Genomic DNA, 23,570 nt, shown 5'->3' with positions numbered 1-23,570 from the left:
GGGACGCCACCACAGCATGGCCTGACGAGCGGTGTACAGGTCCACACCCGGGATCCGAACCTGCGAACCCCGGGCCGCCAAAGCGGAGTGTGTGAACTTAACCGCTACGCCATCGGGCTGGCCCTACAACATCATTTTTTTTATCCATTCATCAATTGATAGACATTGTGTTGTTTATACCTTTGGATATTATGAATAATGCTCCTATGAACATTCATGTTCAAGGTTTTGTGTGGATGTATATTTCATTTTTCTTGTGTATATTAGTGGGTTATATACTAACTCTGTATTTACATTTTGAGGAACTTCTAAACTGTTTTCCAAAGTGATTGTACCATTTTACATTTCCACCAGCAGTGTATGAAGGCTCCCATTTCTCTACATCTTCACCACAGCCAAGGTTTTTGTTTTTGCTTGGGTTTTTTTCCCCTTTGGCAAAAATAGAAGGGACATTAACATGATTTAAGAAATGACAGTGTAAAACCTTGATTACTTATATTCTTGGTTCACAGATTAACATACTAGTTCTCTCCATATTATTCTCTCGTGATCTGCCCATTGTGTTTCTAGACCCCCATTGCCAAGGACTTGTAAACAGGATTGCAGCGGAATGAGCAGTTTGATGAGTTTTGACAAATGTATACGTCTTTGTAACAAGACATAAGACATTTCTATTTTACCAAAAAGTTTCTTTTTTAAAAAGGAATTTGTTTATGGAGCCGGCCCCATGGCTTGGTGGTTGGGTACGCGTGCTCTGCTACTGGCGGCCCGGGTTCGGATCCCGGGCGTGCAGTGATGTACCGCTTCTCCGGCCATGCTGAGGCCGCGTCCCACATACAGCAACTAGAAGGATGTGCAACTATGACATACAACTATCTACTGGGGCTTTGGGGGAGAAAAGGAGGAGGATTGGCGATAGATGTTAGCTCAGAGCCGGTCTTCCTCAGCAAAAAGAGGAGGATTGGCATGGATGTTAGCTCAGGGCTGATCTTCCTCACCAAAAAAAAAAATTTTTTTTTTAAAACAGTTTTATTTATTTATTTTTTTTTTTGTGAGAAAGATCAGCCCTGAGCTAATGTCCCTGCTAATCCTCCTCTTTTTGCTGAGGAAGACTGGCTCTGAGCTAACATCTATCACCAATCCTCCTCCTTTTTTTTTTCCCCAAAGTCCCATAGATAGTTGTATGTCATAGTTGCACATCCTTCTAGTTGCTGTACGTGGGATGCGGCCTCAGCATGGCCAGAGAAGCGGTGCGTCGGTGCGCGCCTAGGATCCGGACCCGGGCCACCAGTAGCGGAGCATGAGCACTTAACCGCTAAGCCCCGGGGCCGGCCCCCGAATTTGTTTTAAACGGTGGATTTTGCTTTTTTTTTTGAGAAAGATTGGCCCTGAGCTAACATCTGTTGCCAGTCTTCCTCTTTTTCTTTTTTCTCCCCAAAGCCCCAGTACATAGTTGTATATCCTTCTAGTTCTTCTTTGTGGGACGCTGCCTCAGCATGGCTTGATGAGCAGTGAGTAGGTCTGCGCTTGGGATCCGAACCTTAGAACCCTGGGCCGCTGAAGTGGAACACCCTCAACCGCTATGCCACTGGTCTGGCCCCTAAGTGGTGGATTTTTTAGCTATAAAAGTAAAATATAGTTGTACTATATTTGGAGAAAAGAGAGAGAACAGAATTCACCTATAATCCTACCACCCCAAAAAGGCAACCACTGTTAACATCAAAATTAAATCTTTTTCCTTTGCATTTGAATACAGTTGTGACCACTATCATATATTTAATTGTATACACTTTTGCATGCTGTTTTTTCACTTACCATTATAACATAAATGTCTTCTTGTGTTATGAAAAATTCTTCATGAATGTACTTTTTAAGAGCTTCATGGGGTTATATTATATGTATGTGTATTAGTTGGCTTGGGTTGCCATAACAAAAAAAAAACAGATTGGGTGGCTTAAACAATAGAAATTTATTTTCTCACAGTTTTGGAGGCTGGGCGTCCAAGTCAAGGTGCCAGCACCTGTAGTTTCTCCAGAGGCCTCTCTCCTTGGCTTACAGATAGACACCTTCTCCCTGTGTCCTCACATGGCCGTTCTTTGTGTGAGATTGCTCCTGGTGTCTCTTCCTCTTCTTGTAAGGAAGCCAGTCCTATCAGGTTAGGGTCCCACCCTTTTGACCTCATTTAACTTTAATTACCTCCTTAAAGGCTTTATCTCCAAATACAATCACATTGGGGGTTAGGGCTTCAACATAGGCATTTTGGAGGGACATAATATATGTGTAATGATTTACTTGGTTTGCTCTCAGCATTGGAAATTCTTTCCACAGTTGTTTCCGATTTTCTTTTACTATAAATAAGATTATGATGAACATCTTTTTGTATAAAGCATTTTTTTTTGCATTCTGGATTAAAACTAAATTCTCTGGAGTGGCGTTAGTAAGTCGGAGGATATAAACATTATTAAGACTGTCAATAGAGATGGTCAAATTGCCTCCTAAAAGGGCTCTGTACCAATTTTACTTTCTCTGATAATGTATGAGTGGTTGTTTTGCTGTACCTTTGTCAGTGTTAAAATCTATATTAATTTGATATGCAGAAACCAGAATCTTGTTTTAATATGCCTTTTTAAAGTGAAGTTGAACATTGTAGAAAAATGTTAACTTTTTATATTTCCCCCCTTTTGGGGGATGGGGGGATTTGTTGACCATTTCCTTTGAACATCTTTCTTATTAGGGGTATTATTTTTTCTTATCAATTTATATAAACATATATGTTAAGCATAGTAACACTTTTGTATCATTTGCTGCAAATGTAATTTCCCATATTATTTGGCTTTTAATCATTAAAATTTTTTTATCAAACGAGATTTTCATTTTTAGGAATTAAATTTCATCAGTATTTTCCTTTGTACTTTCATCCATGGCTTTTTAAGCTTTCAAAGCCCTCCCCAGTCAGAGATGAAAAAATATTTTTTGTTAGGTTTATAATATTTAAAAATATCATTCATCTCAACCTCAACCTTTTAACTGTTTATTTGGAAATACTCTCAAAAACATAATATGTTGTTGGGATGTGAATAATGTTGAATATTCCAGTGATCTAGAGCAGCACTGTCCAATAGAATTTTTTGTGATGATAGAAAAGTTTTATATATCTGCTGCCCAGTATGGTAGCCACTAGCTGCATGTGGCTATTGAGCATTGTATATGTGGTTAGTGCAACTGAAGAACTGAATTTTTAATTTAACTTTTAATGTAAATAAAATTTAAGTTAATTAAAAATTAGATTTAAATTATATTTAAATTAAAAACAAACTTAAATAGATCTAAAGACTTAAAATCTTTAATTTTACATTTTTGCATCCTATGTTTGCAACTCTGAATGGAGTCATCTAATTCTGGTCCAGTGGTGCATCCTTCCTCTGAGGAAAGATACTCAAGGGAATGGTATCAATAGTGCCTAATTGACTGTTGACCTATATGTGATTATAGCCTCCTTTTCCTAGTGGTACGGGGAATTAGCACAAGCAGTGTGTGTGTGTGGGTGGGTGGTGGATTTACCCACCAGAAAGCTGCAGGTAGAAGTGTTGGGCGCCACTCACATAAACAGGAAGATTCACCCTGAGCTAACATCCATGGCACTCTTTCCTATATTTTGTATGTGGGTCACTGCCACAGCATGGCTGATAAGTGGTGTTAGGTCTGCGCCCGGGATCCAAACCGGTGAACCTGGGCTGCCGAAGCAGAGCACGCCAAACTTAACCACTATGCCACTGGGGCCAGCCCTCTGTTCTTATTATCTTTAAACTAAATCAAGGTATAGGGCATTGCTCCGGTCTCTGATGCATATCCAGTAAAACAAAAGATTATCGGAAACTAAGACCAGATGTCTGCTCCAGCCGGAGACCAGCCCCCAATATAACTAGCCTATAGTCCTTGTTCTGTAAGATGGTTCTTTTGGATATTAGTGAGCCATCTTCACCCTTGCTAGCAAGCTGTAATAAAACTCTTTCTCTCCTACTACCTCGCCTCTTGACTGTTGGCGTGTTGTCTGCAGTGAGCAGATGACCCCCCTTAGGTGGTAACCGAAGTCCCTGTCTTTTGTATATGTACATATTCAGTGTCTTTAGTGGCCTTTGCTAAAGCTGCCTCACTAAAGAAAGGGTATGTGTGATGAGTTGCACCATATTCTTAGGCTTACCCCAGTTTTTCTCTTTCTCTGTTACAGACGCTGCATTCAGGTGGTACATAAACTACTTTGCTACCAGAAGAAGTGTAGAGTACGCCTGCATTACACCTGGCGAGAACTCTGGTCAGGTAACTTTCTCTTTTGAATTCATCCTCTTTTTCTATATCTTTTATGAGTCCCTAGGCCTGGGCACAAGATGAAAAGGTTTTTTTTCCACTTTTTAGTTTGTTTAAGATGCTTCTATTTTCATTTATACTTTTTATCATTTTAGCCTTCTTCTAATACAGACCTGGGCATGTCACATATGTATTCAATACTTTCTCTCTTGTTCCTTCTCCTCCCTGTATTTTTTTGTCAGATGGTAGAAACAATTGAATATTTCTTGAGTTCTAATGATTCTTCCTTTGAGTAAGAGTGAGGTAGAGGAGGAGTCAGTACAAACTTGGATTCTCCCTCGTTTCCATTTGGTAGCAGCATATGGACTATAGGGAGGCTTCTGTGTGTTACCTCAAGATGAGTAATCTCAAGAGGAATGTCATAGGGAGAGGGGGTGGGAAGGAGGTGGAGTGATGGGGGAAATCCTGTTCTTTGTGTTACATCTGGCATTATTACTGTTTACAGACAGTGTCAATTATACCACTCCCCCTGTGCCAGAGACAAAAACAGCAAATTACAGTGTTTACTTTTGTCTTTGCATCCATTTGGTAGCCCAGTAAAGTCACTGCCATCCCTGCAGGGGGGAAGTGGCTCTTCTCTAAGGGTACAATTAATGATGGCTTGCCATCCTTTTCTTTTGTGCAATTAAATTGGAGGTTTTAAGAAAGCAGAGGAGACATGTTCCCTGAGACATTCACTTTCTGATAGATCCTGTGGCTTTTGTGACCTGACGGTACAATAGTCTTCTCCAGATGATTATAGTGATAAATGTAGCCCCACCCATGGGAGAGCTTCTCTGTATTCTCAGCAGAAGGGGGTGTGTTAATGTCAAAGGCTTTATAAGAAACCCCTCCCCCTTCCATGGAATTTATCTCACTTGTTGTGACACATGGTTTCCTCCCAACCAGTTTGGCTTTCTAAATTTAGTCCTCCATAATGGGAAGTAGAGATCTTTAATTAATGAGATTAGCAAATTCTTTGCAGTTCCTGCCTATGGTGGTGAAGAAGGAATAGGAAAATAACACTAAGTGGCAATAATGGCATTTTGGTATTTTAGTAGAGAAGAGTATGATTTGTAAGAGTTTGAGATTGAGGGAATGTCAGAAGATCTAAAGAGAGATCAAAAGAGATTGAAATAAGTAAAGTTAGAATTTCTTAGGTAGGAACAAACAATTCTTTTTACTATGGTTGCCTATGGATAGTTGTATGATTGTTAGGCTCTAAAAATTTAGGATTAAAGAGAAAACACAAAAATGATGCAAATCTGTGGATGCTGGTACATTTGTAAAACTTAATGCAAGTACAAATGGTTTATGTCTATAGCTGGGATAGTTATATATTGTAGTACTAAAGAGTTGGTGGTAGTAGTTGTTTCTGCCTGCTTTTGATTCTCTTCTGGTTTTATTTTCTCTTTTATTCTATTTTCTTCCCTTTCTATCCTAGCCATCCTGTCTCTGGCCCGTGGGATCGCTCTGGCTTTTCTCCCATCCTCATCATCTGTTGTCCTCTTCCTCATTGCCCTGTTCCATTGCCTTTTCCACATTGCCTTCTACCATTCACCCTGGTCTGTCTCCCTGGAACCCAGGGCTTCCCATTACTCTCCTACCTCTACCTTGTGTGTTCTTTGTGCTTTTGTTGTCATACATTTTACTTTTAGATACATTATAAACCCCAAAATACATTGCCATCATTTTTGTTTAAAGAGGCAACTATCTTGTAAGAGATTAAAAAATGTTTTTTATATTTGTCTTTTCTGGATCTTAGCATTTCCCCATTCTGGCTAGGAAATTGTGAGGCAAACCATTCTTTATCCTGTGTTGGTCACTGGACTTTATGTCTTTGAGTACTTTCTGTCATGTTCAGCTCTGTTTGTAATTATATGCTGTCTCAGGACTGATTGATTGGCATTCTAAGGCCTTTGGTAGGGTGAGAGGAGGTATATATGATTGTCATTAGTGAGGCCTGGACGACTGCTTGTTCCTAAGGTCTAGGCATTTGTACTAGAGTTCTCTGCCAAGAGAGGTGAGCTCCTTTTCCTATATTGACTGGATGAGCCCTCCTGGACCCCTGGCTCCATGTGTTCATACATGAAGTGTACAATGAGATGCAGAGCAGCAGGTGTTAAGGAAAGTTGCAAAATGCTACACTGCATCTGGTGCATCACAGCCCATAATAATGTATAATATTGCAATCAGTGAATATAAATGTGGCTATGGTGGATCCACCTATTCCTTGGCTGGTACTACCCCTCATTTTGGTATGCCCATGTTTTCACTCTTTCTTTGCCTTCTGGACTTACCGACGTGAGGGAGCTGTGTGAAACTCATCATGGCAAATATGCTTACTTGTATAGATGCTTGCCCATACATGTGCTGCAAACTTTAATTGAATTTTATTTATAAATAAGACTGGTAAGGCATATGTTGTTAGATTGGACACACAGAAGACCTTGGGTGTCTAGGAAGCAGTCGGCTAAGGTCCAAATGCCTTTTGTCATTTGGAATGTAGGTGTTTAGTATCATTGTACTTTGAGTGGTGATTTTTATCCCTATGATATTTGACTGCAGTGGCTCTTTGATATTGGGGAGTTAGCCAGAGGTCCCCTCCACATTGCCATATGGAATTCTCAGGCTTGGTCTTATGGATGAGGAGGAGCCAGCTGTATTAGTTGGGGGTTTAATCCTCCCTGTTGGTTTTACAGATACAAGCCCTGACCTACTCCCTGCTGCCACTGTCTATTTATGATGCCTGTTACCATGGTATCCGAGTACATGGGGAAATATATTTAGGTTAACTTCAGCTATAATATGGAAAGGAAGAAGTCCTGCCTCTCTCCTTGCCTTCTTTTGAGCAATCACTATTTTTCACCAAGTTATGGAAAGTTCAAAAGCTCTTCTCTGACCTCTAGGCTACCTACATCTCATATTTTGAGTAAAAGGTTAGGTCTTAAAACTTTCCTCTGATAGAGATAGAAAACTGGGTTTTAAGATAAGATCCTAGTGAAATAGTTATTTACCTTTGAGAATGTAGTGAAAGATATGATCTTTGTGTCCAGAAAAATGTCCATTTACACATACATATTTTGTATATAATTTCAGAGAGTTCATGGACCCTCTGAAGCCCATTCATGATCCCATGTTAAGAGTCCTGGTCTTAGTTTTAGGTTTCATGGCTGTTACTGCCCAAAGTGGGAGTCATCTGCCCACTGCAAGACATGCCAATGGTCAAGAGGCAAGGTGGTAGGAGAGAAAGAACTTTTTATTACAGCTTGCTAGTAAGAGGGAAGATGGCTGACTAATATCCGAAAAAAAACATCTTACAGAACAAAGACTACAAGGCAGTTATATACGGGGCTGGTCTCTGGGTGGGGGAGGCAGGTGGTCTCTAGGTGGAGGCATCCATCTGGTCTTAGTTCCTGATAGTCTTTTGTTTTACTAGGTATGCATCAGAGACCCCAGCAATGCCCTATACCCTGATCTTTTGGTTGTCATTGATGATGGCTGTCAGCATAGACTCTGCTTGGGGGTCATCACATTCCTAAGGAACTCAAAAGAATAAAGTTATCAACTTACAGCCACTGGAGGGGCCATAAAATCCACAGAGCCTGTCTGGGTTAGTTAGTCAGAGGTCATTCAAGGTTATAATAGGGTTTCTTTTCTACAATATGGCTTCCCTTATGTCACCCTTGTGTTGAGTCGGTATCGTAGCCTGCGAATTAGGCTTATGTTTTCACAGAAGATCTTAGTATATGGTTAAATATTTTTTCTTTATTTACTAGTCATACTGCATTCCTCCTGGTAATTTTACCTTAGCATTCTCCTCTCTGAACTTCTTGAGGCTAAAGACCGTGTCGGTCACCATGTTTTATTTTCTGTGTCTTCCTACAGCACTTAGAGCTTCTATTTCAGCATATCACATTGTTCTCCTATGTTTGCATATGTCAGTACAATGATTTGTTTAAATATCTATCTTTCCTCTTAAAATAAGTTCCTGGAGGGCAGGGCCTGTGTTTCAATCATTGTTTTATCCCTAGCACACTGCTTAGCTTGTAACAGGGGCTCAGAAAACATTTGAATGAATAAATAAATGGATGAATGGATATGTAGAATTTCCATTAACGATGACCCAACATTCTTTTAAAGCAGCAGGATGTTGTGTTTGGGCCTCAAAGCAGCAACAATAGTAATAATGATAGAACCCAGTAGGATGTTTGTTGTTCTGTTTCTGTGAGCTTACTTCATCACCTTTTTATTTGAGTTGTTGATGTGAAACGGAGTGGTGGGTAATTTCTCTTTCCTTTTTCTCTCTCTTCCTTACCTACAGATACATGGATTGCTTTTAACCAAGTAAAAATGGAAACTTTGATGGTTTCTAAGCCATTAACCAAAGAATGAGCAGAATGTTGAGAGAGAAGCATGTAATTGTTGGAGAGGGAAATACTTGAGCAGAGCTTCATGGAGTCAGCTTATTTTACTTCCATTGCAGGCGGAAGGGGCATTGAGGAGGCAGCCTGAATTTAAATAGTGTGGCTTTCCACAGTCTGAAAACATGGGTCGATTTAAAGGCAGATTTATACTGGCATTTTATTTGACATTTATGTATGGATCACAGTCCTTACCCTTTCACTCTGCCACATCCCTGGATGATAGATAAGTCATTATTTTTATCACCATTTGTTGGGGAAGGGAGTGGAGGTATAGAAGGGTAAGTGACTTGCTAAGGATCATGGAACCAGACACTAAACAGAGTCATGATTAGAACTTAGAGTTCCTGACTCCTGTGTTCGGATGCAGATGTGGGGGAAGAGGGAGAATCCCTCTGCCCTTTCCCTTAAGGTTCTTATGGCTGGCCAAATAATTAACAAGACAGGTTAGCAGGAGAAAATAGTACCAAGTTTAATAACATGTATACATGTGAGAAACCAGGGATACTGCATTTCTCAACACAATAGCAGAAATTCTCATCTTAAATGCCATGTTCAGCCAATGACACAGGAGGATGTTGGGGGTGGGGGCGGAGTCAGTTACAGGAGATTACCACTAAAGCACAGTAAACAAGAGTAAGGTTATTATGCAGATTTAAGGCCTCACTTTCCACATTGATAAGTTTCTAGAAATGAGGTCATCCCCCCTCTTCCCAATACAGAGAGGGAGATACCTTTACACATGGAGATTTCCCTTATAAATGTAAATGTTTGTCTGGCAACTCCAGATGTCTCTGGCCATCCAGAAAATGTGGCCAGAGAGACAGAACTTCTGATAAGATGTGCTTGTTGGTGCCTTTCCTATTGTAACATCTATTTTACGTTATATTACAGCCATCAGATAGAAGATCTGTTCCAGAAAGGAGTTACTATGTCAAATTCTTTAGGCAGTTAGTGGGGGACGTCAAATGTCCGTCAGAGAAAACAATCAAGGTAAAGAGATATATTTCAGGGTGGCCAAATCTTGATCTCCCACAGTCCCGCCTTTGAAACTAAAAGTTTCACAGTCCTTTTGAAACTTAAAGAAGTTTCATAGTCCAGAAGCTGAGTTGGTGGATGTTCATCTCACTGAACACATTTCTTAGTCCTGATAATAGATCAGTTCAATTAAGTTCATTTTAGAAGGTGGTGATGCAGGTGGGCTCCCAAAGTTAGGCTTTATATATTGTGGAAGCAAGCAATCAAGTATTTAATAAGAAGCATTTCTATGTAAACAAAAGAAAAACAAAGTTAATGGTTGGAGCAAATTGTAAACCAGTTTCTGAGTTTAGAGGACAGCCAGTTAAGAAGATTTTTAGATGTCAGCGTCAAAGTATCTTGTGCAGTTTAAAATGTCTCTGATGATGTCATCGGGTAATCTCTTAAGTTTATATCAAGTCTGTCAGCTTCAGTTTGTAAGGCTTCACGATAAAGGGCAGGTTGTTTTCAGTGATTTCAAATGAAAATGATGGAAAAAAATCAAAAACGTTAGTTAGGAGATCTGTAGCCAGATATTTTAGGAGACTAGAGGAAATCAGGATCCAGTCCAGTCAACAAAAAATAGAAACCTCAAAAGACAATTAACAAAACTAGGATCTAATATCTGCAAATGTATACTATAGTTTTTACTGAAATATAATTTTTCTCTGTAAAATCATCCTCATTTTTATCAAAGATAGCCAAATTAAAACTAACTAGTTTGCAAAATAAGTCTAGTTCCAATAGAGTTGGCCCAATTATTTACATAAGTACAGGAAGAAGTAGCAATTGATCATATAAGCTCTTTTAAATCTGCTTTGTTGGAACTTTTTATAAGGAATCTCAGATTGAACTTTAAAGGCCTCTTGAGGCCAGGAAATCCGAGCCAAGGACTTTGTCATCAGACTTCACCTGCAACACCTACAGATTTGGGTGAATTCCTCTCTTCTGAGGTTCCCCCAAAATATTTCGAGTTTCCTTGTACCTGCTAGATAAGTGACATTCTTTACTTATCCAGTAAATGCTGCTTGGAACACTGAACATAAGGTACCAGGCCAGTGTTTTCATATGGCTTTATTTCATAAAGTCCAATCTTCATTCCTCAAAAGCTGTATGGTTATATCGCAAATATGATGTTCCCGTCACAGCCTTGGTAATATAACCAGTGTTTCCAATTGTGTCCTGTTACAAGGAGAACAGATTCTTATTGAACTTATGCCTATAACTATATTTCCATGAAAACAACAATACTCACTAAGAGTTTCCAAATCCTGGAGGGATCAGGTAGAGAGAAAAAGATAAATATTTCAATTTTGCTTGCAAAATTATCTTTTACCAAATTGTTATAAGTCATAGCTAGCTCAGGAGAAAAGAGAAAAAGTTTTTCTTAAATCTGAAAAAATAAAACATTAAAAATTCGTTTTTTTTTTTTAAATAAATTTATTTATTTATTTTTCCCCCAAAGCCCCAGTAGATAGTTGTATGTCGTAGCTGCACATCCTTCTAGTTGCTGTATGTGGGACGCAGCCTCAGCATGGCTGGAGAAGCGGTGCGTCGCTGCACACCCGGGATCCGAACCCCGGGCCGCCAGCAGCGGAGCGCGCGCACTTAACCGCTAAGCCACGGGGCCGGCCCTAAAAATTCAGTAATACTTCAAATGAAAAATCATAAAAATTATAATCATCCTTATCAGTTCATTCAGTCCTGTGTAATCCATTCTTGATCCCACTCTTTTTGTTAGCAACTTCATGAAGTTATCAGTTTCTCCATCAGATTTCTGTAATTTCTTACCCAGTTCAGTTTTATGATCAGCAAGTTTATCAGAAGCCTGTACTCCAGTGTAACTGTCAGAGTCCTTTCCATGAATTTTTCTGAAGTTGAAACATTTTGCAAAAGCATTAGAGCAAAGAAATAAGTCTGTAACAAGACCTCAAAATGGCAATTGACAAAGAAATTGGGTTAATTTTGTGACATACAGCACTTTAAATAATAACAACCAGAATTATGACTGATAACCAGGACAGACCCGAATTTCAGTAATGTTATAAAATTTTAAAACGCCTATATCAATAACATTTACCCACAAAATACCACCTAAGCAGGTTTATTATCACTTGTCTGACAATGCTTCCCATGTAGTTTAACATACTGAATAAGCCTAATAAGTTTAGTATCTTCCTCCTTATAGGAAGAGAGCAAATTTCTTTGAGAAGTTCCAGGGCCCTTTGAAAATTCTCAAAGAAAAAAAAGTAAAAAAAAGACTTTAAGATATGAATTTTGGGGAGCTTGTCGAAAATATAAAAAGTCAAAGCAAACAGAGCATTAACAGTCCAAAAAGCCTTAGTAGAGACCTCAGTCTTTTGAACGTAGGAAATTATTTTAACAAAACAAAGACATCTCAAAGGTAAAGAAACTGTTTATAACCTCTCAGATGAAAAGTTCAAGAAAAATTATTCTTTTAAGAGAAAGAAGACCAAATTTTAATTTTGTACCAGCTCACTTCTGATATTAAAACTCATTTACTTAATTAAATTCATTTTAATCTTAGCCAACTTGACCATGCATAAAACTCCTTTTCCAGAATTCCTCTTCCACAAACTTTCTGTAACTTCCTTTTTACATTCAAAATTGTCCCATGTCTTTCTTTTCCCTCCTAGTACTTGAGGACAAATTTATCTTTCTTAATCAACCAAATAAAAGATTTCCATTCTTTGTACCTTCTTTATACATCTTACTTTTCTTGTACACAGACATATTTTTTTAATTTTTAGTAGCTTCAAGCACGTATACTAATTAGAAACTTTAACCTTTGGAAACCTTAATTTGTAAGTAAAAACTAAGTAAGCAATTATTAACTTTCTTTTACATTAGTATCTTGTGGCTTGGAAAATTTATAAACACTTCATAATTTCTGGAAACATGTTACTTTATAGTACAGTCTCTTAATAAAACACAAGACATGTTTACTAATAGACCCAAAACATCTTTTAGTTTTCCTGCAATAAGAAGCCAAAACTAGACAAACCTACATTTGGCAATCGATGTCTAATATCTTATCTTATTTGGAAATGATCTAGATACTCAATGAATTTTTATCATAAAATTTAGCAAAACTCTAAAGTTTTAAGTCACCAAAAAGAGTTTGGAAGCTGTAACCACCATAACACATAATTATTGTTTAAAGTTCACCCAACATTCATCTTTTTCACAACTATTTAGTTACTCGTTCCCAGTAATTATTTAGATTGCCTACAAGACTTCATAAGACTTCAGGTAAAATTAGCCATCATTTAAGTTATTATTTTTGTTAATCAGTTCTGTAATAGAAATAACATCAGTTTTTCTACAAAATTTCATGTAAATTTCATTCCCCTGTTATACCTCTAGACATAGTTTTCATTAAGACTTTTATCAATAGGTCTTGGTCTTATAATTTTGGACAAGGGAAGCATTCCCAGTCAGACATTTTAAAACATACTCAGGCAAAGTTGATGTAACCTCTTTATATAAAATTAGCTCCAACATTCCAACCTTTATAATCTTATCAACACTTACACTTTTACATGTTCTCAATTCAATTGTAACCTGAATCAAGGTCTTAAGGCTAGTTTGATTTTTCCCTTCCTTTTTCTGGCCTTTTCTGAGATATCAATTAAACAATTATGTGAGAGCTCTCAAAACATTTTTTTTCCCCCAATTTAGAAGTTTTCCCAATTCAAAGGATCCGTCGTCTGGCCATTGATGAGTAGGATCTTCATTTGTATATTTATTCCAATAGTGACTCAATCCAATAAGCCTTTTTAAGGAAAGACCCGGAGGTAACTTTCCACGCTTAGAATAAATCTTTACCATGGATGCAAGAGGCGTCCCTGGTGAGGGCGCAGATGATGTAGCCCCCATGATCCACAGAATTCACTCCCAAAGATATTCAGAGAAAGTAAAGACCTTCGTTGCATAGGCGGTAAGGATGGTGTAGTGAAAATGGTGTCTCGGGTCTCCCACACTAGTGTGGGACGCCTCCAGTCACAGACCCGCTAATCTGTGACACCAGGCAGGCGATACTGGAATGGGATTTTTCCAGCACTAACAAGCAACGAAGGTTAAGACGACAAAAGCCCTTATGGACTGGGCCCTTTATGACAAACTCCCTTGAGAGCTTGGCACAGCCGGATAAAGACAGTTCGGAACCCCAGTCTACTCGACTGGCCACCAAGGTGCACTCCGGTAAATGCACCTTCCGTATGGTGGAGACCAAGGAGAATATTCTCACTGGTCACAAAGCCAAGTTCTCAGGACACAGAACAAGACAGGGACTACTCTGGGAGGAAAAGGGATCAAGATCAAAACCAAGAGTACTCTACCAAATTTACCAGAGTCACTAAAAGCACAAGAAACTAGTTTCCCAAATATTTTCTCCTGCCAATCTAAATTTAGAAAGAGAAAAAATATTCTCACTGCTTGCTTCCACTGGACCCTGCAGATAGAGATTCCGGGAACCTGACGTGGTAAGAAGTCTTACCTTTTGCCGGCTTTCGTCAGGCGTTCCTGTATCTCATCATCTGCAGTAGCCCGAGGAGAAGGCAGTTCTTCCAGCCAGAGAAGGCAACTTGCCAGCCAGTGGGGATCCTGCCAGCTACGCCAAAACTGGGGGGGAAGAGGGAGAATCCCCCTCTGCCCTTTCCCTTAAGGTTCTTATGGCTTTATTTTATATATATAAAGCCTAACTTTCGCCTCGAGAGGCCTTTGAAGTTCAATCTGAGATTTCTTATAAAAAGTTCCAGCAAAGCAGATTTAAAAGAGCCTATATGATCAATTGCTATTCTTGCCGTACTTATGTAAATAATTGGGCCAAATTTATTAAAACTAGACTTATTTTATAAACTAATTAGTTTTAATTTGGCTATCTAATAAAAATGAGGGTGATTTTAGAGAGAAAAATTATATTTCAGTAAAAACTATAGTATACATTTGTGGATATTAGATCCTAGTTTTGTTAATTGTCTTTTGAGGTTTTTGTTTTTTGTTGACTGGACTGGATCCTGATTTCCTCTAGTCTCCTAAAATATCTGACTACAGATCTCCTAACTAACGTTTTTGATTTTTTTCCATCATTTTCATTTGAAATCACTGAAAATAACCCGCCCTTTATCCTGAAGCCTTACAAACTGAAGCTGACGGACTTGATATAAACTTAAGAGATTACCCGATGACATCATCAGAGACATTTTAAACTGCACAAGATACTTTGACGCTGACATCTAAAAATCTTCTTAACTGGCTGTCCTCTAAACTCAGAAACTGGTTTACAATTTGCTCCAACCATTAACTTTGTTTTTCTTTTGTTTACATAGAAATGCTTCTTATTAAATAATATTACTTGCTTCCACAATATATAAAACCTAACTTTGGGAGCCCACTTGCATCACCACCTTCTAAAATGAACTTAATTGAACTGATCTATTATCAGGACTAAGAAATGTGTTCAATGAGTTGAACATCTACCAACTCAGCTTCTGGACTATGAAACTTCTTTAAGTTTCAAAAGGACTGTGAGACTTTTAGTTTCAAAGGCGGGACTGTGGGAGATCAAGATTTGGCCACCCTGGGCCGGCCCCATGGCTTAGCAGTTAAGTGCGCGCGCTCTGCTACTGGCAGCCTGGGTTCGGATTTCGAGCGCGCACCGACACACCGCTTCTCCGGCCATGCTGAGGTCGTGTCCCACATATAGCAACTAGAAGGATGTGCAGCTATGACGTACAACTATCTACTGGGGCTTTGAGGGGGGAAACAAAAAAGAAATTAAGTGGAGCAGAACATTTAAAAAAAAAAAAAAAAAAAGATTTGGCCACCCTGAAATGTATCTCTTTACCTTGATTGTTTTCTCTGACGGACATTTGACCTCCCCTACTAACTGCCTAAAGAATTTGACATAGTAACTCCTTCCTGGAACAGATCTTCTATCTGATGGCTGTAATATAATGTAAAATAGATGTTACAATAGAAAAGGCACCAACAAGCCCATTTTATATGAAGTTCTGTCTCTGGCCACATTCTCTGGATGGGCTTGGGAGGAGTTGCCAGACAGACATTTACATTTATAAGGGAAATCTCCATTTGTAAAGGTATCTCCCTCTCTGTATTGGGAAGAGGGGGGATGACCTCATTTCTAAAAACTTATCAATGTGGAAGGTGAGGCCTTAAATCTGCATAATAACCTTACTCTTGTTTACTGTGCTTTAGTGGTAATCTCCTGTAACTGACTCCCCCCCCACCCCCAACATCCTCCTGTGTCATGGTATTTAACATGGTATTTAAGACGAGAATTTCTTCTATTGTGTTGAGAAATGCAGTATCCCTGGTTTCTCCCTCTTATTCAACTTGGTACTATTTTCTCCTGCTAACCTGTCTTGTTAATTATTTGGCCAGCCATAAGAACCTTAAGGGAAAGGGCAGAGGGGGATTTTCCCTCTTCCCCCACACAGATCACAAGGCAACATTTGCCTCCCTGCAGGAAGAAAGGCCCCTAAAGCCCCCAAAACAGTCTGTTCAGCTTCACTGTGCTAAATAGCATCCAAAGCATTCACAGCTTTGTGAAAAAGAGAGAAACTGTACATGGCCTGACCTTTCAGATACCTACTAGGAAAAATGGAAAACCCCGAGTGTTACAGCTTTCTGGATCCAGCTGGCTCTCTCATCACTGGCAGAAGCCTGTGACTTCATGGTTAGGTACACCTTGAGACTGGGAATTGAGAGCCTTTTGTTGGAAGCTTGTTTTACTGTAGGTGTTGTCATACAGGACTGAAAATTTTCAAGAGAAAGACTGACCTGAGCCATAGATTTATCTGGCAGTTCTTGTATAGGTATAGCTTTGATGCTTTGGCAGCCCCTCCTGATTTTGGGAGACTGTCCTTTGAACTTTTAATTGTCTGCTTCTTTTAGTTTAGTTTCTTTTTTTCACACTTTTTATTTTGATATAATTATAGACTCACAGGAAGTTGCAGAAATAGTACAGAGAGTTTTTGTACCCTTCAACCAGCTTCCTCCAGTGGTGACATCTTATATAACTCTACAATATTGCTTCTTTTAGTTTTGAAGAAGGTATCCAGGTGGGAAAGAACATAGCAGTAAACAGCTAGAGTAGATGGCAAGGGGAATTTTGGCAGCTGTTATTGCTATTTTGTTTTTAAAATTGCTTTTTAAATTTTCTTCCTCTTTCTACTAAATTTTCTCTGATTTAGGGGAATATGTTACAAGATGTAGTCTAGGCTTGATATGCCTAATTAAGACTGCTCTGGCTTCCCTGTGCAAAAAAATGGAGGCTTCTTTCTTCTGTGGATAATAATTCCTCTCAATGTAAGGGTATTCTAATATAGGGGCATTAGAAGGTATTTCTCTGTTTCAATAATTTTATGAAAGAATCTATACAGCATTGTAGAAAGCCCCAGGACTGGAAAAGAATGCCAGGAAACTCCTTTTTCCTTCAGATTTGCCACATTTGGCTGAATCCAAAATTTACCCTATTTTGAATCTTTTTCTCATTACCCTCAGAAACTTGGCAGAAGCAAAAGATAAGAATTTCTAACAGGTTTAGCCTGTTAGAGCGAGAAAAAGATTCCCTCCTGAAAGCCCCTAAAAGAGTGAGAATCTCTGTTCTTTTCTCTGCACAGGGAGTCATTTCCTATCCAGAGAAACATCAACTCTCATAGGCCCATTAGCATCTTGTCAACTAAAAGAGGCAGAGGAAGGAGTAGCTGTGCTTTTGTTGCTCAGCCTATACTAGTTCTAAAGGAACACATCATTTGGTTTCATCAGTTATCATCGTTCCCTGCATCTCAAGTAAGCGGGACAGGTCTGTTATTGGTTTTTCATCATTTTTGGCAGAAAGTAAAAGTTCTTGGTCTACATCAGATGGTTCCGCTGAGACATGGTCTCATTGACTGTTAGATTTCTTAAAGGGTAATTTTGGCTCTCTCTCAGTTGGGCAATGTTGGAAAAAATAAGCAGGTGGTATAGGGGCCTAGAAGACTACACTGGCTTTTAAGCATGCTTAGTTATAGGCAGCTACACAGGAATAAGGTGTATGGGATCCTGCATTTCCCAGACTCTTAAGTTCCATATGGGAACTTGCACATAAAAGCTCATTTTTATGACCAAGAAGAGAGTGGGCAGTAGCTGTGAGGACTGCAGTGTCCCCAAGTAAATGGAGAATTGGAGATGGTTGAGAATCTTATTTTCCCTTTTAGCAAATAGACTTCAACAGCAAGGAAAACGGTAAGACAGAACCTAACTTCCATTTAAAGAAAAGATTTGTTCTTTTTTCCAATTCATCCAGAGTGGTGTGGAACCTTTAGACAGTGCAGCTTGTTGACGTACTCATTTTTGTTTTTACTGTGGTAAAATACACATAACGTAAAATTTACCATCTTAACCATTTTTTAAATGAATTTTTTAGTTGAGGTAACATTGATTTATAATATATTGGTTTCAGGTGTACAGCATTATAATTTGACATCTGTATAGACTAGAGTGTGTTCATCACCAAAATCTGTTTCTGTCTGTCACCATATAATTGACCCCTTTTACCCGTTTTGCCCTCCTCCCATCTTAACCATTTTTAGGTGTACAGTTCAGTAGTATTAAATACATTCACATTGTTATGCAGCCATCACCACCATGTTTCACCGTAACTCTTTTCATCTTGTAAAACTGAAACTCTAAACCTATTAAACAATAACTCCCCATTCCCCTCTTCCCCCAGCCACTGGCAACCACCATTCTACTTTCTGTCTTTATGATTTTGACTACTCTAAATACCCCTTGTAAGTGGAATCATACAGTATGTATTTGTCTTTTTGTGAATGGCTTATTTCACTTAACATAATGTCCTCAACGTTCAAGAAATCAGACTCTCCCCCTTCCTCCAAGTTTGCTGTTTTTTATTATTTTTGTTGTTTTTGTTTTTTTGATTGTTTTGAAGAGTTTTGTAGGCTCTCTCTGTGCAAGGTGTAAAATTAATGTCTTCTTAGGTCTCCTCTGAGCTTTTTCCTGGGCATATGCAGTCATTTTCTAATTTTCCCTGTATATGCAGTTGTTTTTGAATGTCCTAGTCTTTAATCTCTGGCTTCCAAAAGGGGATAAACAAAAAATGAAGGTGGGGAGAAAAGGGACACTGGTCCTTTAAATCTCCTGGAAGTCACTTGTCGGGAGGGGGAAGGGCTTGCAATAGTTGGGGGGCAACAACAATGGCTGTCTGCCTCTTTGTCTGCACCTCTGTGATTAGAAGGAGCAATCAGCAATCAGAGCACAGATCCCCTGTATTTGGAGGACAGGGTCCTTTTTGCCCACCCTAGCTCCCACAAGCTGTGTGCAAGCTGCTCCAGGAACAAGTGTTTGTCACATGGCTGGGGGTGGGGGATGGGTAGCTGCTACTGTACTAAGAGATGAAATTGACCAAAATTTACCATCCGTCTTTCCCTGGAAGTTTCAAACCTTCATCAGAGTGCTGAGTTTCAAAATAGTTACATCGGACAGACTCAGACAGTGCAATTATTGTCTAGGTCGGGGGAGAGATTCCTGGTGCTTCCTACTCTGCCATCTTCCCAGAATTCTCCCAGCAAATTTACTGACTTTTGTGATCTGTTTACCTGGGAGGCCCATAGCGCACAACCAGAAGCCATTTCATTTTCTTGTTTGATTCATTGGCCTCTCTTTCAATGAGGTGCTTGGGTTTGCAGCCAGACAGATGCCTGTATTCTGAGAAGCCACCCAGTATATTTTAAAATTATTCTCCTGGTAGTGTTGGCTTCTAAGTCCTTCCTGTGCCACTTTGCTGATTGACAATGAGCCTGCTGATTGCTGACAATGTCCCTGGGTAACTGGTGATTTTGTCCAGAGATGCTAGAATTGGCTAGAGTTTATAATGCCTCTGGGGTTTTGGAGGCGTTGGCTTGTTACACTAGTGCTATTTCTAGCCTGTCCTTTGAGTTCCTCTACTTTTCTCCTAAGCAAGTGAGATGCTAATATTTCTCTTCTATCAGTCACTGTGAAATTATCCGTTTCCCTTAATGAGCAGGTTTTGATTTGGGATCGGTGGCATCTCATCCTAGCTCCATCCCAGGCCACAAAATAGGGCCTGGCTGAGTCTTGTCTTTGCTTTGTATCTCTTTCTCTTCATAGCATGTAAAAGCTGTTCAAACAGACAGCTCTCTCTGACCTGATTCTTTGGAAACATTTATTTGTGCTCTGCTGGAGGCCCTCTTTCTCCTTCCTGTTTTTAATCTTATTTAAATGTCATTCATTTGGTTTTGTAATTAAACCTCCCCTCTGCTTCTCTGAGGCAGGCTCTGAGCTGTCACTTAATTGTGTCTTCTCATGGTTGGCTTGTTCCTCTCAGCACCTGGTTTACCTCAATGTGGGGGACAGGTTTTAGTCCTGGAGAAGTTCCCATATCCATTATTCATTCTACTTCCCTACATGGCAACAGAATTTGCTGCTACCTTCTTTCCCTTCTCTTAAATTCAAAGCAGGATAAGAAAAAATCTGGGAAAGTCCTCATTATGTGGGGTACGTTTATGCTAGGAACAGCTCTGCAAACAAAGTTCCTTTTAGGGTGAGGGGGGGCCTATGTAAGGTGGCAGGATTCTTAGGTGGATAGTACTGAACCCTCCTCATTTGGAAAATAGATTGGCTGTCTCTGCCTCTGGGAATTCACTTGGGATTCAGGGACCATCAAGGTACCCGTTCCTGGCTCAGCTTCCCAGAACCTGCACACTATCTTTTATTCCACCTATGTCTGCATACAGAAAAGTCAGAACTGTACATGCTGCCATACTTGATGCACAAGACTCCCCAAGGAAAGGAGTTTGGGCCAAAGCTAAGTATGAGACTGACTGTTGCTTCTAGTATGGAGTCAAAAGAGGCAGCAGTTGCAGCCAATTTGTAGTTCCTGGAAAAGAGCCCAGAAACTAAGTTTTCAGAGTGCCTGGTGGAAAAGACTTTCCAATGAAGAAACAAGTGTGTATGGAGCACCCCCTTCCCTACAACTGAAACATATTGAATGTGTGATATAATACCTCAAATATTTCATTGACATAACTTCTCTATTTTTCACTCAGTGCAGATTAAAAATATTTGGAGCTGGGTGCCTGGATTCCCATTTAGTGGAGATTGCAAAGATTAGGAGCCAAACCCAGGATCCCCAAGGATTTCCTAGGATATCATTGGTACTCCAGTGCATTGGTAGCTTTGATTGTGAACTTTGATTATTATTCTGAAGACTGCCATAGTGTTGTCTTGAAGGCTGCCCAGGATTCCTTTTTTTTTTGTGTAAGAGTGACCCTGAGCTAACATCTGTTGCCAATCTTCCTCTTTTTGCTTGAGGAAGATTGTCACTGAGCTAACACCTGTGCCACTCTTCATCTTTTTTCTTTTGTATGTGGGATGCTGCCACAGCATGGCTTGATCAGTGGTATGTAGGTCAGCACCTGGGATCCGAACCTGGGGCCGCCAAAGCGGAGTGCGCAAACTTAACCACTATGCCACCAGGCCGAACCCGGATTCATTTTGAATTTGCAGTCCTACCCTAGAGTCCATGGCTTTCTGTTGACTGAGTATATTTGGCTCCTTTCCTTTTCCCCATCAAAGAGGAAACGCCTTTGTATGTTTGACCCTGTACTTAGTTCTGTGTACCATGATATAAATTTCAGCTAGTCACATATGCTGAGGTTACAGAACGTCGGGATGGAGTGTTTGTAAGGCTCATGCTAGTGTTGGTGGAAAGAAAAACACTGACCTCTTGTTCCTTTTTTTATTTTTTTCATTTATGTATTTTTATTATTATTTTTTATTTATTTTTTTCCCCAAAGCCCCAGTAGATAGTTGTATGTCATAGCTGCGCATCCTTCTAGTTGCTGTATGTGGAACGTGGCCTCAGCATGGCCAGAGAAGCGGTGCATCGGTGCGCGCCCGGGATCCGAACCCGGGCCGCCAGCAGCAGAGTGCACGCACTTAACCACTAAGCCATGGCGCCGGCCCTATTTTTTTTTTTTTTTTTTTTGTGAGGAAGATCAGCCCTAACACCCATGCCAGTCCTCCTCTTTTTGCTGAGGAAGACTGGCCCTGAGCTAACATCCTTGCCCATCTCCCTCTACTTTATATGGGGCGTCGCCACAGCAAGGCCTGATAAGCAGTGCGTTGGTGCGCACCCGGGATCTGAACCTGGGCCGCCAGCAGCGGAGCGTGCGCACTTAACCGCTACGCCACAGGGCCAGCCCCTGTTCTTTTTTTTTATTGGTAAAACATAAATAACATAAAATTACCATTTTTAAATGTACAGTTTGGTGGCATTAAATACATTGACATTTTTGTGCAATCATCTGCACCTTCCATCTCCAGAACTTTTTGATCTTCCCAAATTGGAATTCCATACCCGTTAAACAGTAACTCTGCATTTCCTCCGTCCCCCCACCCCTGGCAACCACCATTCTACTTTTTTTGTGTGTGTGAGGAAGATTGGCCCTGAGCTAACATCGATTGCTAATCTTCCTCTTTTTGCTTGAGGAAGATTGTCGCTGTGCTAACATCTGTGCCGATCTTCCTCTATTTTGTATGTGGGACGCCTGCCACAACATGGCTTGATGAGCAGTGTGTAGGTCTGCACCTGGGATTAGAACCTGCGAATCCCAGGCCATGGAAGTGGAGCTCACGAACTTAACCTCTATGCCACGGGACGGGCCCTCTGCTTTCTACGTCTATGAATTTGACTACTCTGGATACCTCATATAAGTTGAATCATACAGTATTTGTCCTTTTGTGACTGACTTTTTTTTTTTTTTTTTATAATTTTATTTATTTATTTTTCCCCCAAAGCCCCAGCGGATAGTTGTATGTCATAGCTGCACATCCTTCTAGTTGCTGCATGTGGGACGCAGCCTCAGCATGGCCAGAGAAGCAGTGCATCAGTGCCCGCCCGGGATCCGAACCTGGGCCGCCAGCAGCGGAGGGTGCGCACTTAACCGCTAAGCCATGGGGCCGGCCCATTGTGACTGACTTTTTTCACTTAGCATAATGTCTTCATGGTCCATCCATGTTGTAAATGTGTCAGAATTTCCTTCCTTTTCTAGGCTTAATAATATTTCATTGTATGTATATACCACATTTTGTTTATCCACTCATCTGTCAGTGGATACTTGTATTGCTTCCACATTTTGGCTATTGTGAATAATGCTGTTATGAACTTGGGTGTATAAATACTTGTTCAAGTCTTTACTTTCAACCTCTTGTTTTTGAGAGTGTGCAGGTTAAAGTGACTAGGTCAGTGGAGTGAAATCCTGAGACGCTTACAAGAGAGATGGACTTGAACTTAAAGTATTTTTCCGTTGATCCCTTTGAAATGTGAGGGGCTGATTAGTGGAGTTCTGAGTAAGGTTATGGTTTTAGCTAGCAAATATAGATATTGGTACTAGATAGCTAGCTCCCCCACCCTCAACAAATATTTTCTGAATTAAAGTTTAGGAGGAACCAGTACAGTTTCGTAGACCTCAGCAGAGGGGGAGTTCATGGGCCCTTTTCCCAGTATGTTGCCATTAATGCAGTTGAGCTCCAACTAGCTATGTGGCCTTAGGTAACTTATTTAACCTTTCTGAATTTCAATTTGGTCATCTGTAAGTTGGGACCATCTGTAAATAATAACTACTTTGGATAGTAGGATTCAGTGAGAATAATGTACTTTAAGTGCTTTACATAATGCCTAGCATCTAGCAGGCACCTAATAAATATTACCTCCCT

The 23,570-nt window shown here is 39.9% G+C and overlaps 1 protein-coding gene and 1 long non-coding RNA gene across 12 annotated transcripts in view; one reads left to right on the top strand and one right to left on the bottom strand.

The window, feature by feature from the left end:
• The window catches only part of ARMH3 (armadillo like helical domain containing 3), a 185,031-nt gene that overhangs the window by 58,702 nt on the left and 102,759 nt on the right, over window positions 1-23,570 (top strand). For all 10 annotated transcript variants that reach the window (XM_058543838.1, XM_058543836.1, XM_058543831.1 and 7 more), the window contains one exon: window positions 4,229-4,317. In XM_058543838.1, the coding sequence (XP_058399821.1) occupies window positions 4,229-4,317 (89 nt within the window). The remainder of the gene's footprint in view (window positions 1-4,228; window positions 4,318-23,570) is intronic.
• Window positions 9,757-14,669, bottom strand: LOC131407377 (uncharacterized). 2 transcript variants are annotated; one of them, XR_009220486.1, is made up of 3 exons: window positions 14,305-14,669; window positions 10,711-10,967; window positions 9,757-10,033 (listed from the first exon to the last, which is right to left on the bottom strand). It is a non-coding gene; the product is annotated as an uncharacterized LOC131407377 (long non-coding RNA). The 2 variants fall into 2 exon arrangements; XR_009220485.1 differs by lacking the exon at window positions 14,305-14,669 and having other exon boundaries at window positions 10,711-11,211.

This window comes from Diceros bicornis, chromosome 6, assembly GCF_020826845.1.
Source record: "Diceros bicornis minor isolate mBicDic1 chromosome 6, mDicBic1.mat.cur, whole genome shotgun sequence".
NCBI classification, from domain to species: Eukaryota; Metazoa; Chordata; class Mammalia; order Perissodactyla; family Rhinocerotidae; genus Diceros; species Diceros bicornis.
Note: the sequence above shows the minus strand (reverse complement) of the source record. Positions and strands in the feature narration are given on the sequence as shown.